Here is a 20006-nt window from a genome sequence, read left to right on the forward strand (position 1 = left end):
AACCACATTTATGACGTAATTATCATGCGACAGCAACACGGTAAGACCCACTGAAAGTGGAACGCGGGCCAGATTTGACATTTGAAATAGAACATAAAGCAGAAATTGTCAAGAAATTTTACAGATTGGATACAAATATGAGTTTACATTTCGGAGGTGACTCTGGATTATAGCTGCATATTTCCTTTTAGGTATGTTTACGAGTGTCGCAGCATCATTTCTTGTGAAATCGAAACCTAAAAAGCTGAGTGTTTTCACTTTGTTTTTATGTCACACTGATGTTTACAAGACCATTTACATCGTACAATCCCCAACAAATCCTAATATTTACAGGTATGTGATAGCAAGGACGAGAAAACCTTAGTTTGATGATTTTCATTATGGCATTTTAAACCGATAACGTTAAATAAAAACTAGGCTGTTTTGAGTTATTGAGCTGCTGAAAATGAAGTTTAGCTTAATTTATATATGCTAATGGAAGTAGTGCTAAAGTAATAACTTAACTTATATGATACAATTCTTGCTTGGCGCCTGGTTTGTGTTACATCGTTTTAATAGCACCTGTAGTTTTTCCTTGAGTATCTAAATCGAAATGTTTTAGGAAATGTATATATTATGCAGAATATAGACTAATGGATAGAATATATCCCAAATTCACATTTTATTACACTTTATCTATTTGATTTGTCGATCTCTATTACAGTACATATCTTTAAAGGCTGCTTTCTAAAAATGAGTTTTGTTCTCATTCACTGAGTCAGAAATCTCCACTTCAGCAGAACTTACACCAAACTTTCCAGTTTTATTTATACCCCTGTCTGATTTCTATATTCTTGTTTTTACATGAAGGGTTTGTTCATATTTAATTCACCTAATTTATATAACATTTTATTCCTAAAAACATGGTGAACATGTATAGTTTTTTTCTGGCCATTGACAGTATTTTCCGAATTAAAGGGATAATTCACCCAAAAATGAAAATTCTGTCATCATTTACTCACCCTCATGTCGTTCCAAACCTGTTTGAGTTTCTTTCTTCTGGTGAAAACAAAATAAGATATTTTGAAGAATGTTAGTTACCAGACAGATTATGGGCCCCATTGACAATTTTTTCCCATATCAACTGTTTGGTTGGGTTAATCAACCATTAATCAAATGGGGATATTTGGTGATATATATTCCTTGAAAATAAACTAGAGAAGGCAAAAGGTCATTTTAAATGGTAAAAAACATCAACACTTTCAAAAATCAACACTTTCTTTTATACATGAATTAAATTTTTAACCTAAAATCTTGATGATTGTTGAATAAAAAAACAAGTGCCACGTTATGCATCTTTGGTTTGGTTTTTATGTTGTGCTGTCATGTTTTTGAATGAATGCAGGTTCTTGGACCTCTTGAATTTAAGATGAAGAGGGGGGCACCAGCATCAGATGAGCCTCTGAAGAAGAGGAAGACTCTCCGTGAGGACTCCTCTGATGAAGATGAGGAGTCTTCTCAAAGAACCACCAGTCAGGGTTAGAGAGGAGCTTCCTTCCGGCACTTCACACTGTTGTAACTTTTGGTTATAGTGTAATTTCATGTAAGCATGTTTATTTATGTTTGTCTCCCAGACTCGAGTCAGAGTGAGTCTCTCAGTGATGTTGAGGATCACAAGCCCAGTTTCTCCAGACCTGGTGATTCCCAGAATGCCGAGGGCAGCGATGCCTCTTACGATCCCTCTTCCAACTTTTCTATGTACAACACAGTCTCTCAGAAACTCATGGTAAAATCAGCACCTCCTGTCATTTTTAACCATCTTGTCAGCCTGTTAAACGCATATTAACACATTAAAAATGGTGTCTTCCTCTCTTTCCTTCAGGCCAAAATGGGTTTCAGAGAAGGTGAAGGTTTGGGAAAGTATGGTCAAGGACGGAAAGAGATCATAGAAGCATCGACTCAGCGTGGGAGGCGGGGTTTGGGTCTGACCCTGAAGGGCTTCCAGGGCGACCTCAATGTAGACTGGGAAGATGAGCCAGAGGTACGGCATCATTGCCAAAATGTTTCTTATAAGAACAGAGACACAGACTTGATCTGTCCAGGACCATTATTTCTCCATCATTTCACATCTTTTCTCTCAGCCAAGTGCTGTAGAAGTCGTCTCGTGGTTTCCAGAAGGTTCTCCAGAGATCCCAGATGCAGATGAGCTGAGGGATTGGATGGCTTTTGGACAGGTACTGCTGCACAGATTACCTGATGAACTGAAACGATTAGTTTAAGATCAAATGCTCATTCTTTCACTTTCCAAGGTAAAAATGATTAAAGCGGTCCTTTTATGCTCATTTACATGTTCATAATTTTGTTTATGGGGTCTACTAGAATACGTTTACATAATTTAATGTAAAAAAACTCATTTCATGTTATTTTTCAGCTTCTCGTGTTTATACGCATAACTTTACCTATGCTTATTTTCTTAGAGAAAATTAAAAATTGACGATGAAACAGAATTTTGCTCAGGGAATCTGCTGCATCTCCTTCTCCGCTGCAAAGTGAGTGTTTCAAACATTTCTTATGGTTATTAGTGATGTTTTGAGATGATGTGCTTTTCTTTGACATACATTGTGCTCTGTTTCTTGTAATAATGTAACACGTCTTTTTCTTTGTAATTCTTTTCAGTCTGTGTTTGATGACTTGGAGGGCGAGGAGATGAGGCGAGCGCGTACTCGATCGAACCCTTATGAAACTATCCGAGGGGCTTTCTTTCTCAACAGGTGGGTTGTGTCTCCACATGCATACACAGTAGAAGCAAATCTTTTCTAAATTTCTGTTTTCTCCTCAGAGCTGCTATGAAGATGGCAAACATGGATCACGTTTTTGACTATATGTTCACTAACCCAAAGGATTCTCAAGGGGTGAGACCACAGTTACACAATCTATGGCATCAGGGACTGAAATATGTTCTGTAATTTCATTTCTGAATTGAATGTCTGTGTGTAGAAGCCTTTGACTCGTGATAAGGAGGGTGAGTTGCTGTATTTTGGAGATGTATGCGCGGGTCCGGGAGGATTCTCAGAGTATGTGTTGTGGCGGAGGGGCTGGCATGCGAAAGGTTTTGGGATGACGCTTAAAGGATCCAACGATTTCAAACTGGAAGATTTCTATGCTGCTCCCAGCGAGCTCTTTGAGGCCTATTACGGTATGCTGCCTGAGTTTGAAAAACAAAAAAACTGAAACAAGAATCCAACATTTTTACAGTATAGCTAAATATTAATATAAAATATTAATGTGCCCCTATTATGCCATTTTAAAAGTTCTTAATTTTATTTGAAGGTCTCCTACAATAGGTTTACATGCATCCATGGTAATTTTCTCATAATATACAGTCATGTGAAAAAGGAAGAACACCCTATTGAATTCAGTTTACCACTTTATCTCCAACGTGCGTTCATAAGACCAACACAACGCATGCATGTTGTGCTGACATGAGAGCGGACGTTGTCGCGTGATCGTGCGTTGGAGATTAATATTTTGTAAATAATGTGGTAAATTAGGTAATTCTTACGGGTTTGGAACGACATGAAGGTGAGTAATTAATGACAGAATTTTAATTTTTGGGTGCACTATCCCTTTAAGAGAGTCTGAATGCTTTATCAAACTATTTTAGACCCTGTGAGAAAAGAGTTGACACTAATAACTGACTGAGAGCAGACTCTGCTCTGATTGGTTAGATGGCCCATTCTGTTGTGATTGGTCTAATCTGCTCTGATTGGTCAGATGGCCCATTCTGTTGTGATTGGTCTACTGCTCACAACACGTTTAGGAAACGAAACACTCATTACCATATCTGCATTTCAGCTGCAGAGGCTTTCTCAGCACTTGTACACACAGTGATACGAACAGTGACGATGACTTCAGTTTTACCGTATCAATTCGAGCCCGACTCCTCATCCTTTAGGTGTGCACCAAAGTGGATTTGCATATTCCACTCTCAGCTACAACTACAGTGTTTGAGGATAAAAGTAGACATTGATCGCGGACAGCCAATGAAAACCATAGGTGGGCAATATGCAGATTTGTTACAAACCTATGTAGGTTTGTGCAGGAAGTAAGACTGGAATTACTGACGACTCGTTTCAGGCAGTTCAGAATCGTTCTTTCTTTTGGGAGACAATAACTCGTGCACTTTGCTCTTTTTTGAAACTTTACCGAGTTTTACATTCACAAACAGCTTTATTACATATTGTATGAAAGGGAATATCTGAAAAAAGCATAATGGGGCACTTTAAGTTAATACTTAAATGTTTAATGTAGTGATAGAAATTAAATGAAGAATTTATTTTGAACGTCTCATTACAGGTGAGGGTGGGATTGATGGCGATGGTGACATCACACGGCCGGAGAACATCAGTGCGTTTCGTAACTTTGTCCTAGACAGCACTGAGGGGCGGGGCCTGCACTTCTTAATGGCAGATGGGGTAAGCCATTCTCTTCTGTAATTGGTTTAAAGGTAAATGTTGTTGTTGTTGTGTGATTGGTCGATATATTCTGATGGTGTGTTGTTCATCAGGGTTTTTCTGTGGAGGGCCAAGAGAACATTCAGGAGATTCTGAGCAAACAGCTCCTTCTATGTCAGTTCCTCACTGCCATGTCTGTCGTCAGACCAGGTATTGTGTGTGTTTTTGGTTATGCGCATATAAATAAAGCGCCTATAAAAAGTGTTCACTCCCTTGTACATTTTTTTTTTATTGTGATACATTTTGCAATGATTAGCACAAAGAAAATGCAACATTTAATAAATTGAAAAATGTGTTCACCCCCAACCCCTTACGATATTATTTCTAATAATAATAATAATTAAAAAAAATTATATTGTAAGGGGTGAACACTTTTTAATCAGTAACTCTTTAAAGTAACTGATTTGAAGAGTTTGTGAGTCTTTTTTAACCTTTTGCTCCATCATGTTCAGTTCAAGCACACACACTAACTGTAAACTCTCTCTTTGCAAATTCACTATTTGATTGTTGTTGCCATTTTGAATGCGAATGTTAAAGGGTAATTCAAATGGGGATTGTTACCATTCGAGATTAAAAGTTTTATTTCATAGATGCTTGAATGGAGCCACTGTTTGGGCCTTTGGTGTTTGATTTGGGCCATTTTCCTAATGGAAGATGATTAAAATTGCTCTTGTGAAATCCTTGTTTTTCTCAAGGATGTTTTTTGTTTCGCTCAATCTATTTTTTCTTCCTCTCTCATGAGTCTTCATGCCCCTTGAGTAGAAAAGTATCATTAAAGCCTGATCACTTTTCACTAGGGATGTTCGACATCAACAGTCATCTGTGTCATGGAGCACTGTGTCTTCTTTTGGATTACCAAAGGACTCATGGTTTTCTTCAGTCCCAAACATTCAGTTTTGGAGGACAGCCAGTTCTTTAACAGCAGTTCTAAATAATCCCATCTCTTTAATAATGTCTTTTTCTAGGCTTTGAAGATTATTTAATGACTCTTGTTCTAGCTTTGATATTATTATACAGCCTTGTCTCAGATCTGTTTGGATTTATCTTGGGATGCGCCCAGACACAAGTGTATTTATTCTGAAATCCTGTAATTAGGAAGGTAATTATGTGACTGAGAAAAGAGCTAATTTTAGGTGTATCAAATCAACAGGAATACTTTTTACAGTCATAGCATTAAAGAGACAAACTTTAAAATTCTTTTTAAATCCGCTTATAATTTTAAGATTTTGTGCACATCAACATTTGTAATTTAGTTTTACATTTTGTTTCTCTTACCCTTTCATTTAAACAATCTTAAAGGTACAGTAACAAAAACGTCTCTGGTTACTTACGTAACCTATGTTCTCTGAATAGGGAACGAGACGCTGCGGATAGCGCAGTGGGATATTCTCTGAATGTGCCGATTGTCTGAAGCCCTATAGAGTCACGCCAATTCATTGGCTGATGGCGCCCGCGCAGTCTGGCTCCGCCCCGACGCTCTTACGTCGCATCATTACATATTCGCGCGCGCCATCTGCTCCTCAGATTTCTCTGCCGAAAAGAAAACTGTCAGCAGCGTGAGGAGCTTGGCAGCTAACGCAGCGTCTCGTTCCCTATTCAGAGAACATAGGTTACGTAAGTAACCAGAGACGTTCTCTTTCATAGGTTCACTCAACGCTGCGGATAGCGCAGTGGGAACGGACTACCAAACTCGCCAAGCTAGAGCGCTTTCCATGACTGGTACATAAATGAGACAACGACCAAGATGAGTTCAAACAGAAAGAACCTGGGAACCCGGGGTCATGTCAAGATCCAAATTATAGAACCTTACAAAAGTGTGCGGAGAGGACCAGCCTGCCGCAACACAAATGTCCTCCAAAAGTGCTCCTCTAAAAAGAGCTTGAGAAGATGCCACACTTCTGGTGGAATGTGCTCTAATGCTAAGAGGTGAAGGCAAGCCACGCACCTCGTAAGCCAACGAGATAGCTTCTGTGACCCAGTGAGAAATCCTCTGCTTTGATGCAGCAAGCCCACGGCGGCCAGCACCGAAGCAAACCAGAAGCTGGTTAGATTTCCTCCAACCGCCTGAGCGGTCTACATATATCTTAAGAGAACGAACTGGGCAGAGCAAGTTAAGCTTCCTATCTTCCTCAGAAGAAAATGGAGGAGGGTGGAAAGCGTTAAGGTTAACCACCTGCGAGCGGAAAGTTGTGGAAAGAACTTTGGGGACATACCCTGGTCTCGGCCTCAAGGAAACCTTGACCAAGCCAGGAGCAAAGTCCAAGCAAGACTCGCTAACAGAAAGAGCTTGTAAGTCTCCTACCCGCTTTAATGAGGACAAGGCCAACAAAAGAGAAACCTTGAGAGTCAGAATCCGCTCCGGAGCTGACTCCAAGGGCTCAAAGGGGGCCTTCGTCAAACCCTCTAGGACAATAGAAAGGTCCCATGAGGGAACTCTAGGAGAGCGAGCCGGTTTCAGGCGCTTAACCCCACGCATGAAGGCCGAAACTAACCTTAGTTTCCCCAGGGGAATCTCGTCCGATTCCCTATGTGCTGCAATAGCTGCGACATAAACTCTGAGAGTGGTAGCAGCTGCTCCAGAAGCAAACTTCTCCTGCAGGAATTCCAGTACTGAACCAACAGGGCAGTTAACCGGGCTCCTATCATGTGCTAAGCACCATGTCTCAAAAACCTTCCATTTGGAAGAATATAGCCTCCTTGTAGAAGGGGCTCTAGCACTCGCAATGGTCTCCTGAACGTCAGTTGGGAGATCAGAACTTAATGCTAACGGCCTCTGATCGGCCAAACATACAGCTTCCATATGTCTGGGCGAGGATGCCATATCCTGCCCTGCAGTTGGGACAGCAGGTCTTCCCTGACCGGGATCTTCCAGGGGGAAGATTCCAGCAGAGGAATTAGCTCCGAAAACCATGGCTGAGACGGCCAGAACGGAGCTACCAGGAGGAGGCGGACTCCGCTCTCTCACTCTGGCCAAGACGCCTGGATCAGTTTGATGGGCGGGAAGGCATAGAGTTTCTGCGTTGGCCAAGGGTGAGCAAACGCATCTATCCCTAATGGAGCCGGGGGACTCAGGGAGAACCAAAGCGGGCATTGGGACGCCTCTTGACATGCAAAGAGGTCCACTTCCGCTTCTCCGAAAACCTCCCATATCAGGGCCACCGTCTGGCGGTTCAACATCCATTCTCCCGATCTGAGTTTCTGCCTCGATAGAAAATCTGCTGCGAGGTTCAGAACCCCTGGGACATGAACTGCTCTCAGAGATAGGAATCTGCCCTGAGACCACAGGAGAAGGTGACGCGCATGCCTGTCTAGGGTGCGCGACCGAGAACCCCCCTGCCGGTTCACATGAGACACCACTGCCATGTTGTCTGTTCTGACAATTACATGGTGTCCTTCCAGAAGAGGGAGAAAATGATGCAGAGCCAGAAAAACGGCTCTTAACTCCAGGCAGTTTATGTGCCAAGAGAGAGTCTCGCCAGTCCAGACCCCACACGCTGGTCTGCCCTCGAAAACCGCTCCCCAGCCGGTGAGAGAGGCATCCGTCGTAATCATTTGACGACGAAATACCGTACCCATGCTGACCCCTTTCCGAAGAAAAAGAGGGTCCCGCCAAACTGACAGGGCTCGAAAGCAACTGCGCGATACCTTCAGTAGGCGAAGGGTTGGCCCGGAGGGCCGAACCCCTGAGAGCTTCATCCACCACATGAAGGGTCTCATGTGGAGCAGGCCCAGCGGTAGCACGGAGGAGGCCACGGCCATTAGGCCCAGCATCCTGCGGCAAGTGCCCACAGACACATGATGGCCTAGCGAAAAACGGGCCAAGCATGTCGTCAGACTGGAAATCCGTGCAGGAGCCAAGCGGGCCTGCATGAGAACGGAATCCATGTTCACCCCCAAGAAAATGGTGCTTTGAGCCGGAGCAAGAACACTCTTCTCCGAGTTCAACCTCAAACCGAGAGACTGGATATGACTCAGGACGATGTCGCTGTGGTGGGTCACTAGTTCCCTGGACTGGGCTAAAATGAGCCAATCGTCCAGGTAATTTAGAATACGGATGCCCTGGAGCCGCAATGGGGCCAGAGCTGCATCCATACACTTCGTGAATGTCCTCGGGGCCAGAGCGAGGCCGAAGGGAAGGACCCTGTACTGGAACGCTCTTTCTCCAAAGGCGAACCTGAGGAACTGCCTGTGTCGCCGTACAACCTGGATGTGAAAGTAAGCATCCTTTAGGTCTACTGTCACGAACCAATCCCCTGGACGAATCTGAGATATGATAGCTTTCAGCGTCAACATCTTGAATTTCCCTTTGTAAAGGGCGAAGTTCAGTCGGCGGAGGTCCAGTATGGGACGCAAACCGCCGCCCTTCTTCGGGACCAGGAAATAACGGCTGTAAAAGCCCCGTTCGGTTTCTCCTGAAGGAACCTCCTCTATTGCTCCTTTGAGAAGGAGGGATGAAATTTCATGCTGAAGTACAGAAGCCTGAGTGGCGCTGTCCACTACAGTAGGAAAGACCCCGTTGAAACGGGGGATTGCGGCAAAACTGAAGAGTGTAGCCGAACCGAACTGTGCGGAGAACCCAAGATGATACCCCTGGTAAGCGCTCCCATTCTTGAAAGAAATGTGAAAGAGGAAGAGGGATGTTGTAATGCAGACGACATACCTGAGTGAGGGTGCCGTGTTGACGTTCGTGGGGTAGAGAAGTTGACTGTGCAGGAGAGCCCTTGGCGTCCTGGCACGTGATGGGAGGCATCGATGCTGGGGTCATGGTGACCAGGTCTGCCTGCTCCGGAGGAGAACGAAAAGTGCCTCCGAGGATGCGAACTGCAGTTATAGAGAGTGTCGGGGGTGAGGGGAGAAAGCAAAAAGCGTCTCCTTCCTCCCGCGCCGGGCTGAGTAGAGATGGTGAAAAATGGCCTGCACTTCGAGACACTCTGAGTGGCGAAGGTGACAGGGAAAGAAAAGGAGAGCTGGGAGGTGGGCAGAAACGCTTGCGCGGTCTGTCCCAACCTTGAGGAAGCAGAGGAGCTCTTCTTTTTCCGACCGGAGGGTCAGGAACGGCTCTGGGCCGCCGGAGCGGTCGGTTTGTCGGACCGCTTCAACTGGAGGCGCTTGTGAGGCCGTTGACGGGGAAATGGGCGACCGCGGGCTCCCCAAACCTGTGTAGGTGGGGGATGCACCGGTTCGCTCCTCCTGGAAGAGAACTCCGGTCTATGAGAGGGACGTTCTCTGGGTCGAACAGGGGAGGGAGCAGAAGGTTCCCTAACCCTCCTGGGCATGAACTGTCTGAACGCGGCCGATTGGGATTTGGAGGAGCGGAATTTCTCAACCACTGTGTTGACCGCCTCACCAAACAACCCTGTTTGAGAAATGGGGGCGTCCAAGAGGAAAACCTTCTCCTTGTCACGGATCTCCGTGAGATTAAGCCACAAGTGGCGTTCCACCGCAACGGAACCAGCCATAGAGCGACCTATGGCGCGTGCGGTATGTTTGGTAAAGAAAGAGCGGGGCTCGTCTGCTCGAACTCCACATCCTCAAGCTCTACATCCGAACCCCAAGTCGCGGATCCTCGAGCGGCCTCGGGAGCGCGACAGGGGGAGACGAATGATTCCCTCTCAAAAACCGTGAGCCGCGATTTGAGGGTTCTGAGCAACAAATTTTCACAGAATTTGCATTTAGACGATCCTATGACTGCCTCGCGCGCATGTGAAAAACCCAAACATTTAACACACTTACTGTGTGGGTCGTCGTCAGCGATGTAACGAGCACATGGCGGAGTACAGCGTCGGTATTCCATGGAAACTTCACCGTAAGGAGAAACAGAGTTCCGCTTGAACAGTCGCAGAAGCGCCGAGAATAATCCAGAAGTCGTATTTTTTTGTATTTTTTTTTGAGCTCAGAAAAATCACGAGCGAAGGGCAAACGTGACCGCTTCGTTCTGAAGGCAGAGAAATCTGAGGAGCAGATGGCGCGCGCGAATATGTAATGATGCGACGTAAGAGCGTCGGGGGGGAGCCAGACTGCGCGGGCGCCATCAGCCAATGAATTGGCGTGATTCTATAGTGCTTCAGACAATCGGCACATTCGGAGAATATCCCACTGCGCTATCCGCAGCGTTGAGTGAACCTATGAAAGAGAACAGCCTATGTTAATTACCTCTTTGATTGGTTGTTTTCCATTATATGGACCATTTAAGTACATTAATGGTAATTATTTGAAAGCTTGACTTTTTGCTATCATATCTCAACAGAAATTATTTGTTTTACAGGAGGCCATTTTGTGTGTAAAACGTTTGACCTGTTCACACCGTTCAGCGTGGGCTTGATTTATCTGCTGTACCTCTGCTTTGAGAGGGTCTCGCTCTTCAAACCCGTCACCAGCCGACCTGCCAATTCAGAGAGGTTTGTGTTACTTACTGTGGAACAGTGAGAGAGAGACCTTTGGGGATGTGAAAGAGCTGCCGGCAGTCAGTATTGTAACTTTTATACCTGGGTCTCTCTGTTCATCATATCAATATATGTTTTTCTCCCCCCTTGCAGAAATTGGCCAAAACTTTACTGCTACATTTTATTTATTTTTACACTACTGGTAATTAAGAATTATTATTTTTTTTTTTTACATTTACCCCTGCTTTCACAGACAAGGCTTAAGCCTAGTCCCAGACTAAAATGCACGTTTGAGCTGTTTTAACTGAAAGTTAAATCTTAAAATATGTCAGTGCCATTGTTTTGTTTCGAGATGAACACCAAGGCACGTTTATAAAAGCTTCTTAAATGTCCTAATTGAACTAAGGCCTAATCCTGACTAAATCTGTGCCCTGTCTGTGAATTCAAGCCTTAATGTATCTTATGCTCACCAAGGCTGTATTTCTGTGATCAAAAACACTAATATTTGTTTGACTGTTTTGGAAAAAAGAAAGAAAAAGAAATATATATACACACACACACATATATATATATATATATATATATACACACACACAGATACACGCATATATATATGAAAATGTAAATTATTAATGATACATGTGATTTATTCATGTGATGCAAAGTTGTCTTTCAGAAATTATTCTAATATGCTGATTTGGTGCTCAATGATCAATTATTATTATTATTGGTGCTCAATTATCAATAATGGTTGTTATTATTATTATTATCGACATTTAAAATGCCAAAGTTTTTGCTGCTTAATATTTTTTTTGTTAATAAGTTATAATAAAATAATAAAAGATAGAATGCAGAATAGAATAAAATAATACATTTGACACTGTTAAAATGGAAAAAAGGTGTTGAAAGAAAATCCAAATTGACCTTAGTTATGTGACCTTACCATTGCTGGTCTCATTGTGCATATTATTATAAATAAATAAATGTTTCCCTTTTCACTCATGTCACAGGCCCTTCTGGCTATAGGTTAATAGCCAAATATCTGTTTAATCATTGCACAAGGCTAGGTGTCCTTTCTAAAATCTTGCCAATAGTTAATGCAATTATTTAATGCTGGTTTATATAATTTAGCTGTAGTACTTACAGTTGTCTCTGTACAGTTGTCTCTCTAACATGCATACATTTTTTTTTTATGTTCTCCTCGTGCAGGTATGTGGTGTGCAAGGGTTTAAAGCCAGGCACTGATGCTGTCAGAGAATACATGTTCTCCATCAACCTGAAACTGAATCAATTCAGAGACTCAGACAGAGACGTTACTGAAGTCGTCCCTCTGGACATCATTAAAGGAGACACTGACTTCTTCCAATTCATGATCAACTCAAATGAAAGGTATCAGCATCACTTTCTGACCCTCTTTTTTCCCCTCTCTTTGTCTCTGGCTCCCTCGATGCATTCATTCATGCTTAGGTTTGTTTGTTGAACTCTGATCCCTTGTCTTGCAGCCATTGTGCGGTACAGATCAAAGCGCTGGCTAAGATCCACGCGTACGTCAGAGATACGTGAGTCACACATTCTTCCTCTGGTGTGTTTCAGTGCATTCATTTCAAACCGTCTTTTATTTGCGTCTGTGTCTATATATGCATTACTGAAAAGGCTGTGTGTCTCTCTAGGACACTGTTTGAGACCAAGCAAGCAGACATCCGCAAAGAATGTCTCAAACTGTGGGAGGTGAGTCCAAACACTAAATGGATTGACCTTACTCGCCTAACACTTCATAGTGGACTGAAGTTTAGTTAAGGGCTTTGTTTTGCAAACAAACTGTTTTGCGTAGGTATCTATCTAAGATATGAGCGGATGATGTTGATTTGAATGATAATTTGTGACCTTTAACGTCTTCATCTTTGTGCAGGTTCCCGATAAAGCCAGAGTCACTCATCCATCGTCAGATCCGAAGGCAAAGTTCTATGAGCTCATGAAGGTAAGAGTGTGTGTGGGCTTTGAGGAGTTAGCTGGGAATGTAGCTATTCTCTGTGCTTGTGGATGTGATGTTTTAGAAAAGAAACGCTAAGTGGCTGAATCACACACAACCTATAATGTCAGGGTCACAGGGTCACCCAAAAATAAAAGGAAAAATAAAGAAATTATATTTTTGTGATGAGAAAAATAACAAAAACAAGTCTTTTTTTAACCATTTAAGAGTTTTCATATTGTGACTTTTTTAGTTTTACAGTTAAGCACATCCCCTCCCAGTTGCTTTAATATAATGCGATTATTGTTTAAATTGTAAGGTATTGATTAAGTATTCTGATGTTAATTATGCTGGTAGTAAGATTATTCTATTTCAGTATGTTTTCAATTAGTAAAAAAGAAATTCTAAACATTTCTAGAATATTCATTAACTGAATTTTTTTTTTTAATTATTTTTGTGCAAAATATTATTTCTTGTTTTAAATTTTTTTCTAAGCATTATTTATTTTTATGTCATTGAGATTTACTAGTATTTTTTAAAAACATTGTATATATGTTTTGCAATGATAATTCTTTTTTAAAATATTGTTTTTTTTAATGTCGTTGAAAGATTTTGTAGCCAAATACAGTTCATATATGTAATGCACAAATATTTTTTATTTATTTTAATTGCTTTGAATATTTAAATACATTTTTGTTATTAATTTATATGTCCTCGTGAGGATTTTGTAGTTGTATGTAGTAGTATTTTTTTATATAAATAAAAAATGTAAATGTTTCTCTCTGCTTATTCTCTTTTAATCTCAGGGGTCAGAAATGGACAGTTTTAATTCTAGACCAACTGCACTGAACTCAGGAAATCTGGATAAACTGCAGCACGTACTGGACTACAGGTGCATTGTGGGAGGAGGAGAGCAACTCTTTCTCCTGGGACTTGGGGTAAGGAATATATCTTTGTATATGATATTTATATAATATGAGCTATATTTATATGTTATATAAGCTATATCTATTGTGGTTTAGTCATACATCGCTATATATTGCTTAAAGGGTGAAAAACCTACACTGTTTGTGTATGCAGAGATCTCAGATCTACACGTGGGACGGCAAAGCCCCGTTACGCTGGAAGAAGCTGGAGAACTTCAAACTGGAGCTGCCCAGAGACACATTACTGAGTGTGGAGATCGTTCAGGAGCTGAAGGGAGAGGTGAACAGAGAGAATCCCTATAATTATAAGTGGGAGTAGAAAGAACAGTGTTGAATAACAGCTTTAAATTATTAGTGGAAGAGGAAGGAGCTCTTATGTCATTCCAGTAAAATAATGATACGAACATACTACATATTAGTAAGAAGTTATATATTGAGTTGTATATGTTCTTACAGGGAAAAGCCCAGCGAAGGATCAATGCTGTGCACATTCTCGATGCTCTTGTTCTCAACGGCACTGACGTCAGAGATCAGCACTTCAACCCGAGGTCTTTTGCAGAACCCACTCCTAAATTATTCCATGTAGAAATCATTACACTTAAAGGGATAGTTCACTTTGAAATACATTTTTGGTATGTTTTAGCTTACCTCAAGGGCATCCAAGATGTAGGTGTCTTTTTTTCCGCAGTAGTTTCAATTTTTATATTTTTAGGTCAAACCGTTCTTGTCTGTCAGTCATATAATGCAGGTCTATGGTCATTATCTCAAAACACAAGCACAGAGTCCAAATTAAAACAATTCCCCGTCGTCCAAATTAAACAATTCCCCATCGTAAGTACACATTGATGGCCTAAGACACGAAACGAGCGGTTTGTGTGAGAAAACGAACAGTATTTATATCGTTTTTACCTCTTATACACAGCCATGTCCAAGTGATCTGATCTGACGTGTACCCAGACTGGTGCATAGATATATACACTTGATGTCGCCTTAAAGACATTCGTTCCAATGAACTGCCGTAGACAAGGCGACATCTAGTGTGTATATATCTATGCACCAGTCTGCGCACACGTCAGATCAGATCACTTGGACATGGCTGTGTATAAGCGGTAAAAACGATATAAATACTGTAAATACTGATATAAATAATTCGTTTTCTCACACAAACCGCTCGTTTCGTGTCTTAGGCCATCAATGTGTACTTACGATGGGGAATTGTTTAATTTGGACGACGGGGAATTGTTTTAATTTGGACTCTGTGCATGCTCTTTGAGACAGTGACCATCGACCTGCATTATATGACTGACAGACAAGAACGGTTTGACCTAAAAATATCAAAATTGAAACTACTGCGGAAAAAAAGACACCTACATCTTGGATGCCCTTACTTGAGGTAAGCTAAAACATACCAAAAATTAATTTCAAAGTGAACTATCCCTTTAATACAAAATAAAAATATGAAGTTATTTTATTAGGCACGTTTATAAAGTGCAATCAAAAGATATAGTTCCTGATATGTAAACAGTATTGCTGTTCTTTGCTGTATTGATTTAAAAACTTTGCTATAAATCAGGATTACTTAAAATAAATGTTCATTTAATGTCAGCAATTTTTGTATGTATTGCTTGCTAACATTAAATTATTATATTCTTATAATATATTCTTAGCATTATATTGCCATTTGGCTATCTTGCCCTCTAGATATTCAATTAGTTTTTTTGTATAGCGCTTTTCATAATACATTATTTGAGAGCAGCTTTATAGAAAATGCTGTTTTAGAGATATGATTGACATCCCAATATCAGTAGTCCATGATCACTCATTTTGACCTCATGAATCAGATTTGATTGCTGTTGATTAGGGTTTATTATGATCTAAATGCAAACCTGACTGATAATCTGTGTTTATATTTATACATATATATATAAAAAACTTGTTTTTGGTGCAGAATCCAGATGGCCGAGAAATTTGTGAAAGCTGTCTCCAAACCCAGCAGGCCAGACATGAACCCGATCCGGTAATATTCCTTTCTCTTTGCGGTTGTTCTAATTGCCATGTCAGTGACAACCCTGGGGGCCAGGAAGTCCTATGAACACCGGAGGGTGCAGTATGTAAAATTAATGAAGTTACTGTGTTTTACTAGAGCCTAGACAGGATCTTTCATGTTTATGATGATATTGCAAATCAGGATGCTCGCTGTTTCAGCCTCATTCATTCATTCTCTCTCTCTATCTCTCTCTCTTTCATTTATTAGAGTTAAGGAAGTCTATAGGTTAGAGGAGATGGAGAAGATCTTTGTGAGGTGTGTTCCACCACATCAATCACATTCATGTAGATTTGATATATATACACGCACTCATTCTCTTTTTTCCCTTCAGGTTGGAAATGAAGGTAACCAAGAGCTCAGGAGGGATGCCAAGACTTTCATACACAGGCAGAGATGACCGTCACTTCCTTCCCAGCGGCCTTTACATCATCAAAACTGTTAATGGTGAGAGAGAGAGATGGAGCAATAGGATAATATTAGTGGAGTGCCTTGTTAAAGATGAATTTGTCATTATTTTTCTCTCTCTTTTTCTTCGTGACAGATCCATGGACCATGGCGTTCAGCAAAAGTTCTAAAAGAAAGTTTTTCTACAATAAGCAGACCAAAGAATCAACTTATGCACTGCCTCCTGGTTCTGTGGCACCGTTCCAGTAAGTATTAAAGTGTATGAAGTAATCCTGCTTAACTGGCACTACACTGGCACCCGGTTTTGGATTGAAGCCCTTAGCAGGAAAATTCCATTACACAGTCTGAATTTTCATGAGGATGTTGCACAAATATTTCTGGTTTTTATGTAGCATCTGACCTTCAAACAAAGGAGCTTCCCTCTAAACCCTCAACATCCTTTTTAATGCCTTTTTCTATTCGTGTTGCATTTTTCTAAGAAACTGTTTGGTTGGTTATTGCTCTGCAGTTTTATCAAAGAAATGTTCCGTGTTGTTAATTTAGCTGTGGGACTTACATCGCTACATCTTACCAATGTAATGCTTGTATTATATTTGTCATCATGACAACTGCTTTATCTGCTTTTACAGGGTCATGACAGTTTTGAAATTGAGTTTAACTTAGTAATAACAAGTTCGGTTAATGATTTTGTCACACTAGTCTCATGCAAAATAGAGTGTTGCAGGTTTGACGTCAGAACCTGGAAAAATAATTTGCTGCTAGTTTCTTCAATATTTTCCAAAGGGGTTTTTCAATTTATGAGTAAAATAAAGCCTTTGGTACACATAACTTTCTACAACATTAACTGCAAGCCGTCTTAGTTACTTATTAGAAACCTATGTTTTAAAAAAAAACCTATGGGTGTGTAAATTACTTTGTAAAACAAAACGTCAAATTATAGTCAAGTTACGTTTACCACAGGCTTTATTTTACACACAAATCTAAAAAAAACATTATAAAACCCAATAGGAAAATCTCGAATGAGCGAGTGGCGAATTAGTCTTCTGGCTTCTGACCTTGTACCTGCACCACTCTAGTTTCTGCAAACACAGTTTTTTCTTGTCAAAATTCTCTGTTAGGTCTCTGGCACCACAGATGCAGTCAGTAGAGCTTAACATTCCTTTAATATTTAATGTTAATAATTAAATAATTAATGTATAATTGAATACATACACTACTGTTCAAAATTAGTTTGGGATTGGTAATCTTTTTTTTTATGTTTTGTCTGGCGAAGGTTCAAGGCTGCATTTATTTAATCAAAAATACTGTTCACGTAGTATTATTATTGTGAAATCATTCTAATATGCTGATTTGCTGCTCAAAAAACATTTCTTATTGTTATGTTAAAGGCAAGGCAAGTTTATTTATATAACACATTTCATACACAATGGCAATTCAAAGTGCTTTACATAGAATAAATTAAAATAATTAAAAGAAATAAGAATAATTAAAACAGTTTAGAAAAATAAAATAAAATACAGTACAGTATTGTAAAGCAATTGCTTAATATTTTTGTGGAAACATTGATCCTTTTTTCAGGATTCTTTTTTATTTGGAATAGAATTTCAAAGTTTTTACTGTAACTTTTCATTTGTTTCTCTGTTGTTTCAGTGCATGTCATAAAGACCGGCTGTTTTGGGCTTGGGAGGAAGGCGTCCGAGTTCACGACTCCCAGACGCGGATCAACCCCGACAAACTGTCTAAAGACGACGTTCTCTCCTTTATCCATCAGCACTGTCAACAATAAAAAACACGTACATGTCACAGTCACTAAGGGACATAGCATAGGCTGTACATTCTCCTCGCCACCAGGGGGCACTGTAGCTTTCACTGAGAAACCTTCAAACTCAGTTTCTTCACACTTCAAGGCTCTCTCTCAAAAACAGCCTTTTGAGCTAGACAGGGCGTCTTGGTGCTCAGTGGTGTGTATCTGTGTGTGTCCATTATCTTTAGAGGAGAAACTTAGATGCTTTTTCCTTGTCCACGTGTTTTTCTCCCAAACTTCAAAACCTGCTTCCTCCCATGAATTATTCCTCCACTAATCGGTCAGATGTGTAGCTCCAGATTCTATTGCATAATTTCAAACCAGAAGATAACCATGTAAACCAGCATGAAAGCTTGCATTCGCTCTATGTGTGCATGTGTTGGACTGTTGCCTTGTTTTCCTATTTTTGATTTAATGTTTAAAAAGTTTCGACTGGCTATTACTTACCATGGTGGTTTTGGAAAAGCATTTCAATTTTAAGTCTGTTTGTGATCATAAATTCATTAAACCACTGAGGAATTGTATTCCTTAAGTACCATTGGGCCGCTTGATTATTCGTCTCGCTTGGGTGAGACGCAATGAAACGGAACATTTTTCTTCTGTATTGTGATGTACAGCAGAGTGTAAGGGCTTATCGAAGATTAAAATGAGGGGCGGAGACTAGTTTCTTTTCACTGGATTTTAAGATGTGGGTTTTACACTAAAGACTAGGCAGATTAATGTGAAATATAATCACAGTAGTTGATTAAATAATTTGAGTCTATATTTTGTCAACTCACTGTTTTTAAATTAAACATGCACATATGAATTGTTCACAATAAGATCTATAACATGCATTTAGGAAATAGATTAGGTGAATTTCAATTTCATGCCAACTTGAATGTGTGTGTGCATGAACCTTGTTATTTAGAAAAACTTTTTTTTTTTGGGTCGTTTACAATTCCCTTTGCTTTCCCACTAATGTGAATGTGTGCCACTTTAGTAAATATTAGGAGATACAATTCGTGCTTGTTTGTGAAAAAAGACCAAAAAGAACATGAAATTTGATTTCATACTGCATTATATGAAAAGGAATCTGTGACAGAGGATTTGGAGCTGCGTCCTCTGCTGATAAGACGCTCCATTTGTTTCTGCTTGCACATTGAGAATCCACACAATCTGGAAGAACAGACTGTCTGAATGAAGTGTTTGAACAATGAAAACCTACAAACGCCAGAAGAGAACTAGATTTTTCTGAAGGAAAAGTGAGAGTTGCTCTTGCAAAAGTCACCTTCAGAATGGTGTAGCTATATTAGGTGTTCTAATGGTGTATTGCTTTTCTAAATGCATTGCTTTTTGGTTGTTATGGTGTATTGGGTGGTTGGTAGCTGATATTCCAGTCTCTAGATATTTCCCACATTTAATGTAATTCCATGGGATTTTTTTTTTTTTTTTTTTTTGCTGGTTTTACCGGCCACCTGTCTGATTGTATTTACATGACGAAGTTCAATACTTCAGGCTTAGGAGTTTGTTCCAATTCTGAACCCTAGGTTTCAGGATTCAGGACAGCGATGTAGGAGGAGGGAATGATGGAACATCCTTATGGCAGGTCTAATTTATTTTGTCATGTCTTATATTCAATATGATTTTATATCTGTATTTTGCTCCTCTAGAACAATACATGAACTGTCACTGTGACTGACACATCACTAATGAGCATATTGTGCAGCTTGCTGTGGATTCTTATTTCTTCTCCAAAGCTGTAGGTTTCTGGCATCTCAAGGACGGCGGGACACAGGCGGTCTTTTGTATGCAGGTGTAATGAGAGTCTCCCACACCCTGTTTTCCTATCCATCTCTTGCTTTGAGTTTGTGACTGGAAAGCTAAGCAGAGATTCACCTCAAAGGACAATTAAATTTCCCTGTAGATGGGTTCCATTAGAGAGGTTCCTCTCATCCGAGTGCTCGCTTGCTGGCTGCGGTAACCAGATGGGAACGTAT

The 20006-nt window shown here is 40.5% G+C and overlaps 1 protein-coding gene across 3 annotated transcripts; it reads left to right on the forward strand.

Annotated features, from left to right (window-relative positions):
* The first annotated feature begins 37 nt into the window (after positions 1-37).
* Positions 38-18565, forward strand: cmtr1 (cap methyltransferase 1). Of its 3 annotated transcripts, none has more exons than XM_082146184.1 (24): positions 39-191; positions 1385-1517; positions 1614-1765; positions 1862-2020; positions 2121-2213; positions 2457-2528; positions 2656-2750; positions 2819-2891; positions 2977-3175; positions 4336-4454; positions 4547-4643; positions 10759-10891; positions 12086-12265; positions 12379-12435; positions 12547-12604; positions 12786-12854; positions 13652-13783; positions 13926-14051; positions 14228-14319; positions 15720-15788; positions 16026-16073; positions 16150-16262; positions 16360-16468; positions 17874-18565. In XM_082146184.1, the coding sequence occupies exons 2-24, from the start codon at positions 1409-1411 to the stop codon at positions 18007-18009; spliced, it is 2490 nt and encodes an 829-aa protein (XP_082002310.1). In that variant the 5' UTR covers positions 39-191; positions 1385-1408; the 3' UTR covers positions 18010-18565. The 3 variants fall into 3 exon arrangements, with proteins under 3 accessions (XP_082002312.1, XP_082002310.1, XP_082002311.1); XM_082146185.1 differs by lacking the exon at positions 39-191 and adding an exon at positions 198-333; XM_082146186.1 differs by lacking the exons at positions 15720-15788; positions 16026-16073; positions 16150-16262; positions 16360-16468; positions 17874-18565 and adding an exon at positions 15211-15239 and having other exon boundaries at positions 38-191; positions 14228-14369.
* The last annotated feature ends 1441 nt before the right edge of the window (positions 18566-20006 follow it).

This window comes from Leuciscus leuciscus, assembly GCF_965113295.1.
Source record: "Leuciscus leuciscus genome assembly, chromosome: 18".
NCBI classification, from domain to species: domain Eukaryota; kingdom Metazoa; phylum Chordata; class Actinopteri; order Cypriniformes; family Leuciscidae; genus Leuciscus; species Leuciscus leuciscus.